At 40.7% G+C, this 17,244-nt stretch overlaps 1 protein-coding gene across 1 annotated transcript in view; it reads right to left on the reverse strand.

The window, feature by feature from the left end:
• TLE4 (TLE family member 4, transcriptional corepressor) overlaps positions 1-17,244 on the reverse strand; it is a 154,814-nt gene that overhangs the window by 79,177 nt on the left and 58,393 nt on the right. The window contains exon 7 of the mRNA XM_082842267.1: positions 825-1,029. Coding sequence (XP_082698393.1) covers positions 825-1,029 — 205 coding nt within the window. The remainder of the gene's footprint in view (positions 1-824; positions 1,030-17,244) is intronic.

The raw sequence follows: 17,244 nt of genomic DNA on the forward strand, positions 1-17,244 counted from the left end.
TTTGATTATAACCACACCCTTTTGACCAATGAACCACCCATGTACTACGTAAATTCCCACAAAGGAATGCTGGGAGAGACTTTCATTTGTTTTTCTGCCATTAACTAACAAAAACTACTAATAAACACCATACAAACAGAGAGTCACATCAAAATGTCTCTGCACCATCATCTATTTTAGTGGAGGGAAGAAAACAACCTAGAAGGAGCACAACTGGCCTTACAATCAATTCTTTACGTAAACAACTGTTGTTCTTAGAGGCAGAAATGAGTTCATTTCATGCTTCTAAACAGACTGGGTGAAAGAGGTAGTTAAACCAACAGATTTCATTAATTTGGGCTGTACTTTCTCAATTACTAAGACTACTGAAATTGTTTTCTTACCTGCAAGATTCTCACTGCATTATATGTGATTTATAAGTAATAACTGAGGCTGTCAAACGAGTAAATGATCAGTAGATCTTTCCCCAAAATACATTTGGTCTAAATTAGCTATTAACGCCACTCACTGTTTCAAACACAGGGCACTGTGGTACTTCATTACTGATTTAGACTTGGGGAACTTAGGAGGTAGCAAGGGATCAGAGGCAATAACCAGGAAATGCGTCCCCCCCTTGCCTTTAGGAAGCACATTAACTCTTGCCAACCACTATGGTATCATTTGGCAAAAGACTGCTTCCAATCATTAATTTACCTTCCAGGGGAAATCCTTTGTTTAGTCACTGCTAAAACGAAACCCAGAAACAAGAATAAACAATGACATACAGACCTACCCTCAGCAACAGGTAGGTAATATCAGACTGACATCCCGAGAAAACTGCTTACCTCTTTGGTGATCATTGTCATGGTGCTTCTTCTCATCTTTAATTGGAAGGTGAGACTGGCCTCCGAGGGCACTGGAGAGGGCCAGAAGGCCGGCACTGCTACCGATGGGCGGAATGGCAGGGGGCTGAAGCCCTGAAGGGTGCGGGGTCAGAGGCACTGGCAGACCATGTCCATGTGATAAATGCTGGGCCTGGAGTTGTTGCTGCTGTGAGAAACCAGACAAAGATATTGAACTTGTTCCCTATATCCGAGACACCCCCCAACAACAAAAGGAGAGGAAAGAGGTGCAAAAAGATCCTGGAAAGCCCAGCACCCATGAAAAAAAGATTTATTCTTTACATATATATATATAAAAGGGAAGGAGATGAACAATAGAGAAATGCTATCTTTTTTACTTGGATTTGGTGGTTTTGCAATGCACTGTAAATAACCTAATTTTTAAGTAGTGAAACTAATTTACTTTTAATAGATGAAATTAGATTTAACAAAGCATCTGTATTTTGGTCTCCAAAACATAAAGCCTCACTATCATACATCTCTAATCAAAACATATATGTGACTGTTAAAGCAGTTATGTTGAAGAAAAAAAGCTTGAAAATTGAGAAAATTAGTGTTAAACAGTTCTCCCAGAACCACTGCACAGCATGCGTCGACAGTTAATTTGAAAGAGAAAACCTGAATTAACAACCCAGAAAAGGAAACTGGTTGCAGCCACCGTTTTAAGCCCTTTAAGTGTCCTCAGCGGTACTTGAGCAAATTACTAAAGAAAATCTAATGTAGCAAGGCTTGGGTCCTCCTGTAGGCTTGCTCAATAATGCTGAAATAATTGGGCACTCTGTGCACGTTTAGTGATGCTCGAATGAAAAGCTAGAGGCCTGCCCTTGTACTCTTCTCCAGCGGCCGCCTCTGTGTTGTGACAGGTTTATCTGAGTGGGACTGTGATGCATGCACCAGTAACTGTACTGACAAGAGTTTAAAGTCATTTTTACCGGCACACTGGCAACACATGGAGAAAGCCCCCGAGAGGACGGAAGGGGAGTGCTTGACCTCAGCCGAGGCTGCAGCAAGCTGGGCTCCGGGGACCGAGGTGGGCAGGCCTTGCTGCCTCTTCCGAGGGGGAGAGGGGGAGGGGTGGTGATCGGAGGGTATTCAGTTAAATATATCCCTCAACAGGGGCCCCACACCAACCAATACCCTGATTAGCAACGTTCTGTGAGAACAAGTGTTGTGAAATTCTCAGACCAACGTCTGTAGTGATTACATTTTAATTAATACCTTTAGAATCACTTTTTAAGGCCTATCCTGTGATAGCTAAACAGTCTCTTCTATAATTTTCTTTCCAAGTAGGACTGCACAAAATAGCTTTCTCAAAAATGTGTGGGGTGGCACGTTCTGCTTCCCTTCACTGGTAAGAATCATCTTGAAAAATATTTCAAAGAAAAACGTGAGTTTTTTTTCTCCTCCCCAAATTACTTTTACTTCCCTTCTCTACCCCTCTGTATCTCTTCCTGCATCTGACAATAAACGTCCAAAGGTAGCACTACTTAGTTCTTCTCTCCAATTGACCTGCACCTACTTACTGTACATGCACTTAAAGTACAGTCAATAAAATAGTACTAACACTTTTAAGACAACTTTACATACATAAAATGGCAAATTGGAGCAGTAATAAAGACACTCCACCAACCAATGCCCACCCTAAAGTCCTGCCGACGTGCTACCTAAATGGAGTTCAAAATAATGTCGTCCTTCATTTGAGTGGCCAAAATCATGTTCATTAATTCTTTATGTACTGTTACTTAGTTGTGACCAAAAAACACGAGCACACAATAGTTTCTAAACATGTAGAAAATAGGTCTATGAAGAAACAAGGCCTTCAGCTAAATATATGGCAAATTTATTTCAAGTCCTTGTTCTACTGAAACAACCAGAAAAATGCTCCAATTCTTTCTCCTCTATATCCCATAATACTTCATGTGCATGGGTCGGGCACATAGCCACTTTCTATCTCAGATCAGAGTTCAATCAGCAAGCATTTATTAAGAGTCTGCATACGCCCTTCTTACCACCTTTCCTAGACTCTAAGCTCTGTGAGAGTCTGCATCCGACACACACTCTAGCTAACTGCAGGCACTGAGACATTCATATATCTGAGCAATTAAAAAATATGTCTATTTCATTAGATATGAAAAAAAAACCCTCAGCCAAAAGCAAAACTTTCAGTGGCCCAGGTGTTTCTTTTATTTTTGTCTCATAGGACCAAAAATAAGCACTAACAGCCTCATTTTCCTGTCCATCCAGAACTTTCCAAAGGCAAAAAACATACCCCTAGTCTGCAGCACATGCCATTCATAGTGAAGACTTCCTGGGTTCCTTACTTGTACTCTATTCTACCTCAAAATAGCTCTAACACTAATCTTCTCCTATTCTCCATTGTGCCCCTCTTAAAGGAGGATCCCTTTCCCTTCCAAGGACCAGACTCCTCCCCCTGCAACATCTTTTCTTCCCTTCTCCCTTCGTTGCTCCATCAATTCTCCAACTCCCCACCCCCACCTCCACCTTAGGTGGTTCTGTCACTGATTTTGCTCTTCTGCTTGCAAGCCTAATTCCAGCATCTCTAGCATTGTGTTTAAGACGAATTGCCTCCCTAACACTAAGAGAACTTGAGGTAGCACTTTTTCAGGAGGGGAAAAAAACCACTATATTTTAATCACATTTTGTGTCCTCCACTGCCCCTAACACAGTGCCTTGGCACATAATTGGCACTTGATAAATGTTTGTTAAATTTAATTAAATTAACCTTTTTTTGCCCTCTTCAGCTACTGGGGTGTGTGTGTGTGTGTGTGTGTGTGTGTGTGTATATATATATATCCTTGTCTATGGAGAGCCAAATTTCTTTAAAAACTAGTGTAAATTTGCAGTCCCCAGTTCTTAACAACCCCCTCCTGTAGACAGACAGTCAGACAGACAGACAGACAGACACACACACACACACACACCTTACTCCTTAACCCCCTGTAAACTGGACTCCAGGCCCACCAATCTCAAAAAACCTGATGATGATTCAGAGAGCTATTTTTTCAAGATGTCACAGTCGTCCTTCTGATATATCTCAGCCAGAACTAGCATATACTCCTTACGAAACTCTCCTCCACCTGCTTCAGGAACGCTACAGTGATCGCCACAGCCTCTCGTTAGTTCTCTCTCTGAATGCTGCTGTCAGATTTCCTTCTTGGCTTCTCCCTGTTTACTGCAGAGGTAGAGCCCTAAACCTTTGGCTCCTTTCCCATGCTCCAGTAGCTCCGGTCTAACTTCTTGCCAGACAAGTCTACTTGGCAGTTCAGCACTACCTGAAAATGAAATGCTTAACACAAACCCCCTAAGTAACTTCCACTGGCTCACGTTATCAGTCACCACTCATTTGTTTTTCTTCTGTGCTCCTATATCCGTCATCACCAGCTCCTGTCAAATCTCAATTCCAGCATATTAGTCAGACCCTCATCATCCCGTACTTTGATTAGCGCAAGTCTCCATTAGCTCATTTTGACTGTACGAACCCACCCTGCATCATCACTGCCAGTATTTTTCCCTCAATTCATGGCCTCTCCTGTCTCTTAGAACCACCTCTCCATTACTTATCTAAGTTGTACTCACCCATCCTGCTCAGCTCATGTTTCACCTGTTCTGCAAAGGCCTCTCCAAACGTGCCATGTGTCTACTTACAGGACTCCCTGTATCATTCACTGGCACAGGCTGCCTCATAAAGGTACTGTTACTCATCTTTTTACGGATAAGAAGACCCTGACCTGCCAACAAGATTGTGACATTCTGGAGAGAAGAGACCAGCCTCAGGACTCTTTGTACCCCTGGCACCTGGCTCACCACTATTTAGTCATATGGCCATATATTTAAAGCTTTTGGTAAATTAAATTTCTACTAAATAAAAGAGAGTTCCTATATATCCTTTACCCAACTTCCACTAATGTTAAAATGTCTTACCTACCCATAGAATTTATCAAAAAAAAAAAAAAACTTACATACCCAATCTACCAAAACTAAAAAATTAACATTGTACATTACTATTAATCAAACACAGACTTCATTCAGATTTCTCTTGTTTTCCATTAATGTCATATTTCTGTTCCAGAATGCCACACTGCACTGAGAGGTTTTAATTTTTCACTTGCTTTTATACCAAAATTATAAAAGCCCTTCCAATGATTTTATGAATAACAACATCCAAATTACAAAAGTATCGTTAAACAGAATATGCCTTGAACTTAGGAGAGAGAGAGGAAAAAAATGAGAGGCGACGACCATAAACCCATTTTACGAGTCATCCACTATACGTACAAAATATCAGACAAAAAAGCACACTCAGGGCACCCTGTAGAAAGGAGCAATTTTTAGCAAGTGTTTAAAATATAAAACTATCAGGTAAAAATGAGATTAAGTAAGTTACCAAAAGGTAGATGATAAAAATATAAGACAGATATACTGAAATACTTTCGTAGGTTTTTAAATGTTTATATCAAGCAAATCACTTTCTGTATTTAGTGGTCATTTTTAAATTTCTTTGTAAGTTTTCTCCTTAGAAGCTATCCTAGCAGCACAGTGACAGGTATAATGGATAATGATTACCGATTAGTCAATAAAACCAATGTATTAGAGACCATCTTCTTTACATAAAAACAGTAATTCACCAACAGCTAAACTGGACTTTACCCTTTACTCCATCAAAAAAAAAAAAAAAAAGGCTTTATCAAATTACAAATAACATTCAAGAATTGAAAATTAAAAAGAATCTCTATCAAGGACTCTCATCAATAGAGGAAAACTCATAGCAGATTCCCTGGAAAAGGACTCAGGTTTCTCTGGATATTATTTAAGGAGCTGGGGTAGCATAACCTAATGGACTTCCCTATAGTACAGCAAAAGCTTGTGGATGTTTCCCAATAGGTTACTGTCCTCTGATCTCCACCCTGTCTGTGTTAATTACACAGCAATTAACCTGCAAAGGTTTACTTTATCCTATCACCAAAGAAACATAAAACCTCTTGCTTTTTGAAGACAGAGAGAAAGGAAATGGATCTTAAGAGCACACCAGTTCAACACTGATTTATTATTAAAATAATTTAAGATAAATCACCACTCTAATCACAAAGCAGCAGGTTAAAAAATGCTTACCTTATAAGGAAAAAAGAAAACAATCAAGCCCAAAAAATAAAAAGAGGAGAGCATAGACTGTAGTACCACTTAAACATTAAAATAAAATACACTCTATGTAACCATAACTGAAAAAAAAAAACCTACTGAGAAAGATACCTATCTTGAAAAATTTCTTCTGACTGGGCTTCCTAGGCCATTACTATCTTGGGTGCCTTATTTAAAAAAAAAAAAAAAAAAAAAGAAAAAAAAAGAAAGGAAAGAAAACACTCTCATATCAAACCAGGATACAAAATAAAAATCTTTTTTTCTTTTCCCTTGATGGACCATTCAAGAGAATAAACATTAAGATGGAGTGAACTTTAAACTTAGGCAAATAAGTACTCCATTAAGGTAATTAATTTAATTTTGAAAAATAGCCAGTAATTAGTTCTAAAATACACAGCAATGAGGTAGTAGATGCAGCCTCAATTCTGTTAATAGCTTTTTACTGGAGATTCTGTAACAAAGAATTATCTCCTCACAGTTTCAAGTTTGGAAAGAAGGGAAAAAAGAACCACTAGAGAATCAAGTTCATAGGAAATGTCTATCTGCCAGCAAAAAGAGAAATTCTTTTTAATCAAATGTCCCCAACTGCTTGATTACCTAAGGCTTGACTGGTCAATGACCAAGCAGGAAGCAGGGTGAGTGCAGAAGCTTAATCCACACAAATCCCTAGCAACTCTGCACAACTCCAACTGGAAACCAAACAGAGGTTTTCCTGTCCACCACCCTTCACTTCTACTGTGCTATCAACAGAAGCCTCAAAAAAAAAAACAAAAAAAACCCCACAAAAACTTCATTCTTAGAAGCAATGACACCCCAGCAGCAATCAGCACACTTAGTGCCGTATCTTGGTTTCTTAAAAAAGAAAAAAAAAAAAAAAAAAGAGCAAGGTGAGCCTGCTACATCTTGTGCTAGAAAGCAAGAAAGCTATCTAGACTAACAGGGTGTGACAAATAGGACAATGGGCCAACCTGAAGGGGTCCTCACCGGCAAAACTTGAGACAATTCAAGCATCATAAAGAACAGTGACTGTAGTAGATTACAGCATTATTTTAAACACAGTTGCCAGGAGTGGAGTCCACGGTACCACAAGAAAACAGGTGGAGCTGTGGGACACGCCATGAGGCCAAGGACTAGAAAATGGCTCTTCCAACCAGCTGGCCAAGCTAGGTGCACTGAACATGTGTGCCTTGATCCAATCAGGAGACATTATTCCAGGGGACAAGTAAGGGAGGGACCGACAGACCCAGGAGCTGGGCAAGAGAAGGCAACAGACTCTGAAATAAAGCAGCGAGCACAGAAAAGGGCCCGGGGGCTGGTATCTACATTGCTCTGACCGCAAGGGTACGCGTTAGTAGGGACCCTGTCTGTGTGGGCTGGGCTGAGTCTGAGAAAGGAGATCCTGGATGATATGTGGGGATGCAACATCATGAAGTGACATCAGAGCTGCTGTCTGGAGTCCTCACCATCTCTGCGAGCAAGAGCAGGGCACTTTATGATTTCAGACCTCAGTTCCTTCATGTAAAACGTGGAAAGGGTTATAAAATCTACCTCCCCAAGGCTGCTGGGAAATGTATGAGATTGTGCATGTAAAACCCTTAGCGCAGTGCCTGGCAAATAATAAACACTCAATAAATGGTTGCTGCCATCATTGGAAAAAGGTATCCAGAAGTCTATATCCACACACACACTCACTCACGGAAAACGAGGGGAAGGAGGAAGGGAGGTAGGCAGGAAAAGCTCTTCTTTACAGAAGAATATTAATTTAAAAGGAAAAAGAATTTAGAATTTACCACTTCATTACTCCAAATGTATTAACAGCATCAACAGATACTAAAACCACTGGGTAAAATGTTGTTGGGGAACAGGTTATTCACATGTCAAAGTATCATCCCAGGTTACTAGCTTCACCAACAATGTGATACAACTGGGAAATACACAGCATCACCCAGGTACACATCACCAAGGTAGTGTTTTTACTAAAAATACTTAACCTGAATCTAAACATCAGAAAACAATCAGATGAGTCCAGGTTGTAGGGCAGTCCACCAGGCTGGCCTGGAATCTTCAAAATGCCAAAGTCATAAAGCGAAATCGCTTGGGGACTGTTTCTTGGGGGTGTGAGGGAAGACTGAAGAGACGGCACAACAAAGCCACTCTTTTTTTTTTTTTTTTTTTTGTGGTACGCAGGCCTCTCACTGTTGTGGCCTCTCCCGCTGCGGAGCACAGGCTCCGGACGTGCAGGCTCAGCCGGCCATGGCTCACGGGCCCAGCCACTCCGTGGCATGTGGGATCTTCCCGGACCAGGGCACGAACCCGTGTCCCCTGCATTGGCAGGCGGACTCTCAACCACTGCGCCACCAGGGAAGCCCACAAAGCCACTCTTGAATGTGAGTACCAGATTAGGCAACAACTGCTACGAAGAAAGACGAGCTATCAAGGACTTTCTGTGGACAACTAGAGAAATACGAATATGAACTATACACTGGATATATGGAGGTCTTAACTGTATCATGCTTATACTGGAAAACTGTTTATAGAAGATGCACGCTGATACATTAAGGGGTGAAATATCATGTCTCCCTGCCTCGTACTTTCCAACAATTTGGCACACACAAAGTATGTATCTGTCTGTATGTATGTATACACATTACAAAGCAAAAGTGACAAAATATTAACTGGTGAATCTAGGTGGTAAGTACACAGTGTTTGTTTTACTATTCTTTCCACTTCCCTATAGTTGTAGAGGTGGGGAAAATAGGATGTGCCCTTCCAGACAAAAGATTGGGAGTTCTTACTTTGATCAAATATCTCTAGCAAAAGCTAAAAGTTAAGTGAATCCATAGAAAGAAGCAAGAATATAAAAAAGAACAAAGGAAGGAACTTTACAACCTAAGCTTATCTGTAATTCATTCCTGATGACTTAAAACATGAGATTTACTGCAGGGGAAAGACCAGCATTTATAGCAACCCAACAAAGATCATCACTGCAAGGATAAGTTTCTCACACTAAAACCACAGATCTCTATGGTCCTCAAGATCTCTGGACTGGTCTTTAAGGGGAAGACAGGTAACAAGCAAAGAAGCAAATTCCATGAGTCCTGTGCCAAGGATTCCACTGTCTTAACTTGCAGTTTAACTCACAAAGTAATAACAGCAAGAAAAGGAAAGGACAAAAGTCCCCCAACCCTGAGTTATTATATTAACTTTCCCATCAGAAATCCTATTAGAATTTTTTCTGAATTGGTCCGTAGTTTACTAGGAGAAGTATTTCTAAGCAAATTAATAATAGAAATACATTTTCCTGGAGGCTTGTTTAAACTACTTAATGAGTTTTTTGAAGAGATTTTAACACATTATCTTACTGAAACCAAGGCTTCTATTTTGTGTTGTAGTCATTAAAGTTACCAAGCTAAGGGATCCTGCTCAGAAAAGCTTTCTTTAGTTACTTCACAGTATTCTTTAAAAGTAGAGCTGCATCTGAAAAGCCTATCTACTTCAGATTCTTCAGTAACCCTGCAGCTGACCTTAGAACTTTAGAAGCAGAATGAACCTCAGATGACAGCTAGATGAGTTGCTTTCCAACACTTTGACCACAACTCCTGTGTGTGCATGTTGCATATCTGCATAGAATAGACACGTAAATAAAACAAAAGTTTAACAAATACCAAATACTATGTGCGGCACGTTTTTATATTTTCTATTCTCTTCTTTTTTAAAATAAAAAATGTTGACTATTGATTTCACTGCATAGTCATGAATCTCAGGAACTGCAATTTGAAAAACACTGAACCAGGTTGTGATACTGTGATTTACAATAAGAAATATATATTTGGTCTTAGTTCACAGTTCTGGGCACAGGGCTCCAAAAATTCTAGGAATTTCCTAAGTGAAGAGAGCAATAAAAGGTGTCTTTTGTTATGTTAATGACGTGACTTTTGGAGGGCACTCGTGGTTGGGAGCCGGTTGCTAGGAGAACCAACCACATGACCAGAATGTTGGACCTTTCAGTCCCACGCACCAGACCTTCAGGGAGGGCGCGGAGAGTGGCTGGAGAATTGAGTTCAATCACCAATGGCCACTGATTTAGTCAATCATGCATATATAAGGAAACCTCCAGAACAACCCAAAGGACAGGGTTTGGAAAGCTTGCAAGTCGGTGAACACAGGGAGATTTGGGGAGAGTAGTGCACTTGGAGAGGGTGTGGAAGCTCTGCACCCTTTCCCCATACGTTGCCCTATGGATCTGACTTCCATGTGACTGTCCCTGAGCTACATCCTTTTATTAAAGAACAGGTAATTTGGTAAGTTACATGTTTCTCTGAGTTCTGTGAGCTGCTCTAGCAAATTAATCAAACTCAAGGAGGTTGTTAAAAACACAGATGATAACACCTGTATTTGGGAATGGTGTCTGAAGTGCAGGGAGGAGGGGCATTCTTGTGGAGCTGAGCCCTAAACCTGTGGGATCTGATGCTATCTCCAGTTGAACTGTATGACACACGCAGCTGGTGTCAGAGAATTGCTTGGCGATCTGGCAAACTATATACCGCGTTAGAATTGGGTGCAGAATTTTACAGGCCAACACCTGCATATGTGAGGCCCAAGGTAAAAGTCAGTGGGAAATTGTATCCGCATCAAGAATGGAACACAAGTCCTCACCATCCAGCCCAGTGAAGTACCTGCTGCCCCATCAGGACTTTTCTTAACTAGGGAGGTCTTAACACAATTGGTAAGTAATCGTTCATTCATAAGAATCAAGAGACAGCCCCTCTGAAGAAGTGACCTCTGAACTAAGACCTGAAGGATGAGAATGAGAGCACCTAGAGCTGGGAGAAGAGAATCGGAGATGAGAGAAAAGCAGTTGCAAAGGCCCAGATAGGGAAAGGAGCCTGCAGTGACCAAGGAAGAAAAAGAAGTCTGGTGGGAACCCAGTGAACAAGGAGGAAGTGGGGTCAGATGCAACATTATGGGAATCAGATCACAGACAGAAAGGGCTTTACACTTTCACTTAAGAATAATGAGAGCTTTAGGCAGTGGTGAGTTTGTTGTCGTTAAGTTTGAATTTTTTAGCTTGTGCAAAACTGGTAAAAGCTGGATAATTATTTGTTGGCTATATGTGTTAGCAAATATCTTCTCTCAGTTTCTAGCTTATCTTTTCATTTTCTTTAAGATATCGTCTGATGAACAGATGCTTTTAATTTTAACTGAGTAATATCTTTTTCTTATGGTTTGAGCTTTCTGTGACCCATTAAGAAATACTTCTCTACCCCAAGATAAAAAGTCTTCTTGGTTGTTTTTCTTCTCTGAAAGTTTTAAAGTTCTGTCTTTTTATACTTTTCAGACTGACTTCTGCATGAGATAGTTACCGGACGCGCGGGCTCAGCGGCCATGGCTCACGGACCCAGCCGCTCCACGGCACGTGGGATCTTCCCGGACCGGGGCACGAACCCACGTCCCCTGCATCGGCAGGCGGACTCTCAACCACTGCGCCACCAGGGAAGCCCCTACAATTTTTTAATTAATACTTTTATAGAGCAGTTTTAGGTTCACATTTATAGTTTTAAGATTAGAAAAGTTTTATCAATAACGAAGACAAGCAGAATGGAAAGAAACTGAAAGTCACACATAATCCTACCAGCCAAACAAAACTATAATGTTGATGAACCCATCCAGCATTTTTTCAATGCATATATAAGCATTTTTAAACAAAAATAACATCATGCTATCTTGTTAAATGCTTCCTTTCCTATTCAGCATATCAAAGAACATTTTCCCATACCCCTAACTAATGCTTTGACTAGATCACTCCTAATGGCCGTACAATACATGCCATTGTATAGATATGAGAGTTCACTTAACTAGTCTCCCAACTGGTTAAAGGTTAGGTTGTTTCTAATTCTGAGATATGTATGGAGAGTCACCATGGTTTAGCAATATATCACTTAAGACAGTTCCTCTGCAAGTTACAGAATACCCAAATAAAAGTGGCCTAAATAATAGGGGTTTTTATTACTCACATAACAAGTCCAGGCTTGGTTGGATGACGGCAGTATCAAGGCTCTGGGTCAGCTTCTCTGGTTCTCCTGACCTCTCTCATATCCCATGTCCCCCAGGATGGCTGCTGCAGAACTGAACATTAACTCATCCTCACACAACCATGGTCAAGCACGGAAAGAGGGCAATTTTCTCTTTATGGGTCTTTCGTTAAAGAGAAAAAGGCATTTCTTTATATCTCCTTGACCTGGACAGGGTCATATGCCCACAGCGCATCTGTGAGGAAGGCGGGACTGAGCATCTGGATGTTTTAGCCATAGTAGGAGGTAGGTTCAGCCTGCAAGAAACAACCAACAAAGCCTGCCCTGACATTATCTTTGCTCATAGGCCATCTGAGGATATGAGCTGAAAGGAACTCCAAAACAACCTCTGAGTTTTCAATCCAGGTAGACAGCAGCTTAAATTGTTCTCCTGCCTTCAACAGTTTCTTTTCCCAGATATTAACTTACACAGAGCTGTGTCTATAAATTGCTTTGATCAACCCAGAAACATCTGGGAAAATAAAAAAAAAATACACGACTGCCACTTTGCTTTGGGATCAGTGTGGCACTGTCCCTGTTAGTCACAGAAGACAACCTGAGCACCAAGATAAACTCTCCCCCTTTAATGGAATCTACCAAGGAGAAAAAAATGCATGAGAATCACAAAGGCAGAATAGCCACGGAGCTGCCTTAAAAAGGATTTAAGAATGTGCCATTGGGCTTCCCCGGTGGCGCAGTGGTTGAGAGTCCGCCTGCCGATACAGGGGACACGGGTTCGTGCCCCAGTCCGGGAAGATCCCACGTGCCGAGAAGCGGCTGGGCCCGTGAGCCATGGCCGCTGAGCCTGTGCGTCCGGAGCCTGTGCTCCGCAGCGGGAGAGGCTGCAACAGTGAGAGGCCTGCATACTGCAAAAAAAAAAAAAAAAAAAAAAAAAAAAAAAGTGCCATTAAGTTTTACTTAAAGGTTTGGGGGACGGGGTTAGCTCTAGCTCTTGCTTATTAGGTCAACAGCATTATTTAAGTTTGCAATATTAATATATCCCATGAAGTAGTGTTATTCACAAGTAGGATGGACAAAATTTTCTCAAGATGGAAAAATGAAGAAAAAGTACAGTTTATCCTAAGAGAATAAGATAAGTTCAAAAATAGGACTCCCCCAAATGTATTGGCAATCCCTGTGCTTTATGTCCCCCCCTTACTGGTCCCCATCCTTTGTGTGGTCCTCCAGCAGTTATCCCTCTCCCTCACCCACTACTGCCTATAATTAGCTTAGCCTCTGGCTTTTGCTTTCAATGGGTAACTGCTACCCCATCCAGTGTCCCCATGTACTTGGTTCATAACTTTGTAAAAACACGGTTCATCCATCTATGGATCTACCTCTCCCATGAAATCATGAACACAGGGACCAAGAGGCAGGGACCAGTTCTTAGTCATCATTGTGCCCCAGGCCTTTAAAAGGTACATGTATGAACAGGAGACTAATAAAAGTATTCTGAAATACTTACTTGCCTGTATTTTCTTTTGATACAACTATGCGAAGGCAGCTGCTAGCTCCAGTTAATACCTCTTAATACAAAAAATATTCCAAGCAATCATTATCATTAGTTGTTCAAGATTAAATGTTTAATGTGGTTAACTTATTTTCCGTAATACCTATGACAGTATCAACATAATGCAGTTTTTTGTTGTTGTTGTTTTTCTTAACCCACCCATAGTTCAAGAAACTCCCTCATCCCCGGGGCACTATTTAGAAACAAATTCAGTGTAAACTTCTGATTTCCAGGTCTCTGAACAAGCAGCAATGTCTCCCTATAATGCTATAGACAACTGCCTTCTGTCTACACACATTCCAACAAGTATCGTACTATGTCAGGATCTTGTGCAGTTCGATTCTTGGTAAGGTGCAGGCTCAAACATTTTTTGTCCCGAGACCTAAGACCAGAATTTCTTCTCTGGACAAGGTACATCCTCCACACACCCCCAACACACACAATTCTGCCAACATTTCAGGGAGCTAATGGACAGCCTGATACCCAAGCATGAAACCCAAGAGGATCCAAGGACCTAGGTTAAAAATACCTGTCTTGGTACTGGTGTTTATGACAACTTTTGATTCTTACATATGACAGTAAGTTACAAAAAGCACGAAGAAACACAGTAGGAGTCAGGAGTATCCAACTGATAGGTGGAGCTAGTATACACTTCAGCTTAGGCTAACCAATTACTATGTGCATCAGGCATACCCAATTTCACCTCCCTTATTGAGCTCTGGACCCTAAACACTGGACAATACTATAATGGATCTCAGGATAAACGGCCTATTGATCCCAGTGTAAAAGAAAGAACAGAGTCAAGGGAACAAATAAGGAACAAGTGTAACAGAATGGTTAAATGTGTGAGCTCTGAAGTCGGTCTAAGTTTGGTTCACTTCCTCCCTGTGTGGCCTTCAGAGAACTACTTACCCCTTCAGAGGCTTGGTTTCATTATTGGTAAAGCTGGGACAATAATACTCCCTTCCTCATGGGGTTGATATGAAGTTTAAGCAAAATAATGTCTACAAATGCTAAGCACAGTACTAACACAAAGCAAATAGTCGATAAATGCTTGCTATTTTTAATTACTCCCTTAGGGAAAAGAATATAAGGCTAGGGATGTAAATCTAGAGAAGTAACTGTGACACAAAAGGCCCCCAAGTTTTAAAATAAAAATTCCAGAGTCATCAAAACAAATAGGCTTACAACCCATACACTAGTAGAAAACTCGATAGCACTTCAGCGGCTATCAGCTCCAGTCCTGCATTCTACAGGTGAAAAAACTTTTAAATGAAATTCCTAAGATCACACTACAAGTGACACCCAGGATTGTGTATGTATTTCCTACCAGTCCACGCTTCCTTCCTCTCAACCTTGGCTCAGAATTGTGGGACAAAAAAATCAAAATGCAAAAATAGGTCAAAATAGAATATTTGTTCATTTAACAAATATTTATTAAATATAATAAATTACTGCATGTTTATTGAACAGTTACTGAGTATTTATTATACAAATATTTATTGAAAATGATGAGCTACATATTGTTCTAGGCACCACCGCTATAAAAGGGAACAAGATCCCACCTGCTAGTGAAGGGAAATTAACACACACATAAACAAATAAATGGTAAATGCTCTGAGGAAAATAAAACAGGCTACTGCACAGAGAATGAACTGGGTGAAAGAGCTACTAAAATCTGCCACCAGGGAAGTCCTTTCTCAGGAGATAACATCTGAGCTGAGATTTTAATTTTTTAACATCTTTGTTGGAGTATAATTGCTTTACAATGGTGTGTTAGTTTCTGCTTTAAATCAGCTATACGTATACATATATCCCCATATCCCCTCCCTCTTGCATCTCCCTCCCACCCTCCCTATCCCACCCCTCTAGGTAGACACAAAGCACTGAGCTGAGGGCTGCTTCCCACTAGCTAGCTATTTTACATTTGGTAGTGTATACATGTCAATGCCACTCTCCTACTTCGTCCCAGCTTGCCCTTCCCTCTCCCCGTGTCCTCAAGTCCATTCTCTACGTCTGTGTCTTTATTCCTGTCCTGCCCCTAGGTTCTTCAGAACCTTTTTTTTTAGATTCCATATATATGTGTTAGCATAGGTATTTGTTTTTCTCTTTCTGACTTTCTTCACTCTGTATGACAGTCTCTAGGTCCATCTACCTCATTATAATTCAATTTCGTTTCTTTTTATGGCTGAGTAATATTCCATTGTACATATGTGCCACATCTTCTTTATCCATTCATCTGTCGATGGACACTTAGGTTGCTTCCATGTCCTGGCTACTGTAAACAGTGAGCTGAGATTTTAAGGAGGAGCATGAGGAAGACCATGTCAAGACATGGAGGATGGGGGTTCTAGAAGGTAGAAGAGCTGGTGCACAATCCCTCAGTCAAGAAGATGCCTGGGATATCCAGGGACAGAAGAAAGAGACCAACGTGGCTAAAAGTCACATGAATCGAGTGAGGGATATGTGAAATCAGAGAGGTGGGTGAAGGGTCAGCACACACAGAGACTTGTGGGCCATGGTAAGAAATTCAGACTTCATTCTAAGCAAAATGGGCAGCCATCAGAGACAGGCTTTAAGCTAGGGAGCAAAAGATCCAATTTATATTTTAGAAGAAGATCATTCCGGCTGCTGTGTACAGAATGAAGAACAGAAAGACAAATGTGCAAACAAGAAACTCTACCAGGAGGAAGCTGCTGGAGACTAGCAGAAGGAGTACCCGGGACCAGGGGGAGATGGCAGAAGCAGTCACCCTTGAGAGAACAGTCTAGAGGCAGAACAGACACCATTTTTTAAATGAGAGAAAGTTGTTCTATTGAGCTTGGATTCTTCCCCTTCATCCATCAGCCAATCTCTTGGATACTGACAGTTAAGGACCTGAGTTCTGAGGGGTACTGGAAAGAAGGCAACCAAGAAAAGAAAAACAAACAAACAAAACAAACAAAAAAACCCGCAAAATGGAATGGGGAATAGCAATAATGAAAGCCACAAAAATCAAGACAGCGTGTCATTGGCAAAAAAACCAGACACCAGTTTAATGGAACAAAATAAAGTCCAGAAAATGGACCCCACACAATATAGTCGATAGATTTTCGACAATGATGCACAGCAATTGAATGGAGAAAAGACAGTCTTTTCAACAAACGGTGCTGGAACAACTGAACTGAATGTCTGTCGTGGGGGGGGGGGGGGGGAAGGAAAGAAAAAGAAAAGAAACTCAACCCATATCCCCGTATCTCACACCATAAACAAAAATTAACTCAAACTGGATCATGGGTCTAAACACAAAACTTTTAGAATAAAACCTAACAGAAAATATTTGTGGTTGTGGGTGAGGCAGAGATTACTGAGAACCAACAGGAGTCAAAAGTTAGGACTCTAAAGAAAAAAAATTCATAAATTAGATTTCATCAATGTTCAAAACTTCTGCTCGTCAAAAGACATTATCAAAAAAAATTAAAGGATGACTACAGATTGGGAGAAAATATTTGCAAAATAAAGTACTTATGTCCAGAATATTTTTTTTTAAATTTCAAAATACTTGATAAAAATAAAATAACTGACTCAAGAAAAATAGGCAAGATTTGAGCAGATACTTACCGAAGAAGATATAGAGACGGCAAAT

Source organism: Leucopleurus acutus (assembly GCF_964270905.1).
Source record: "Leucopleurus acutus genome assembly, chromosome: 7".
Taxonomy (NCBI): domain Eukaryota; kingdom Metazoa; phylum Chordata; class Mammalia; order Artiodactyla; family Delphinidae; genus Leucopleurus; species Leucopleurus acutus.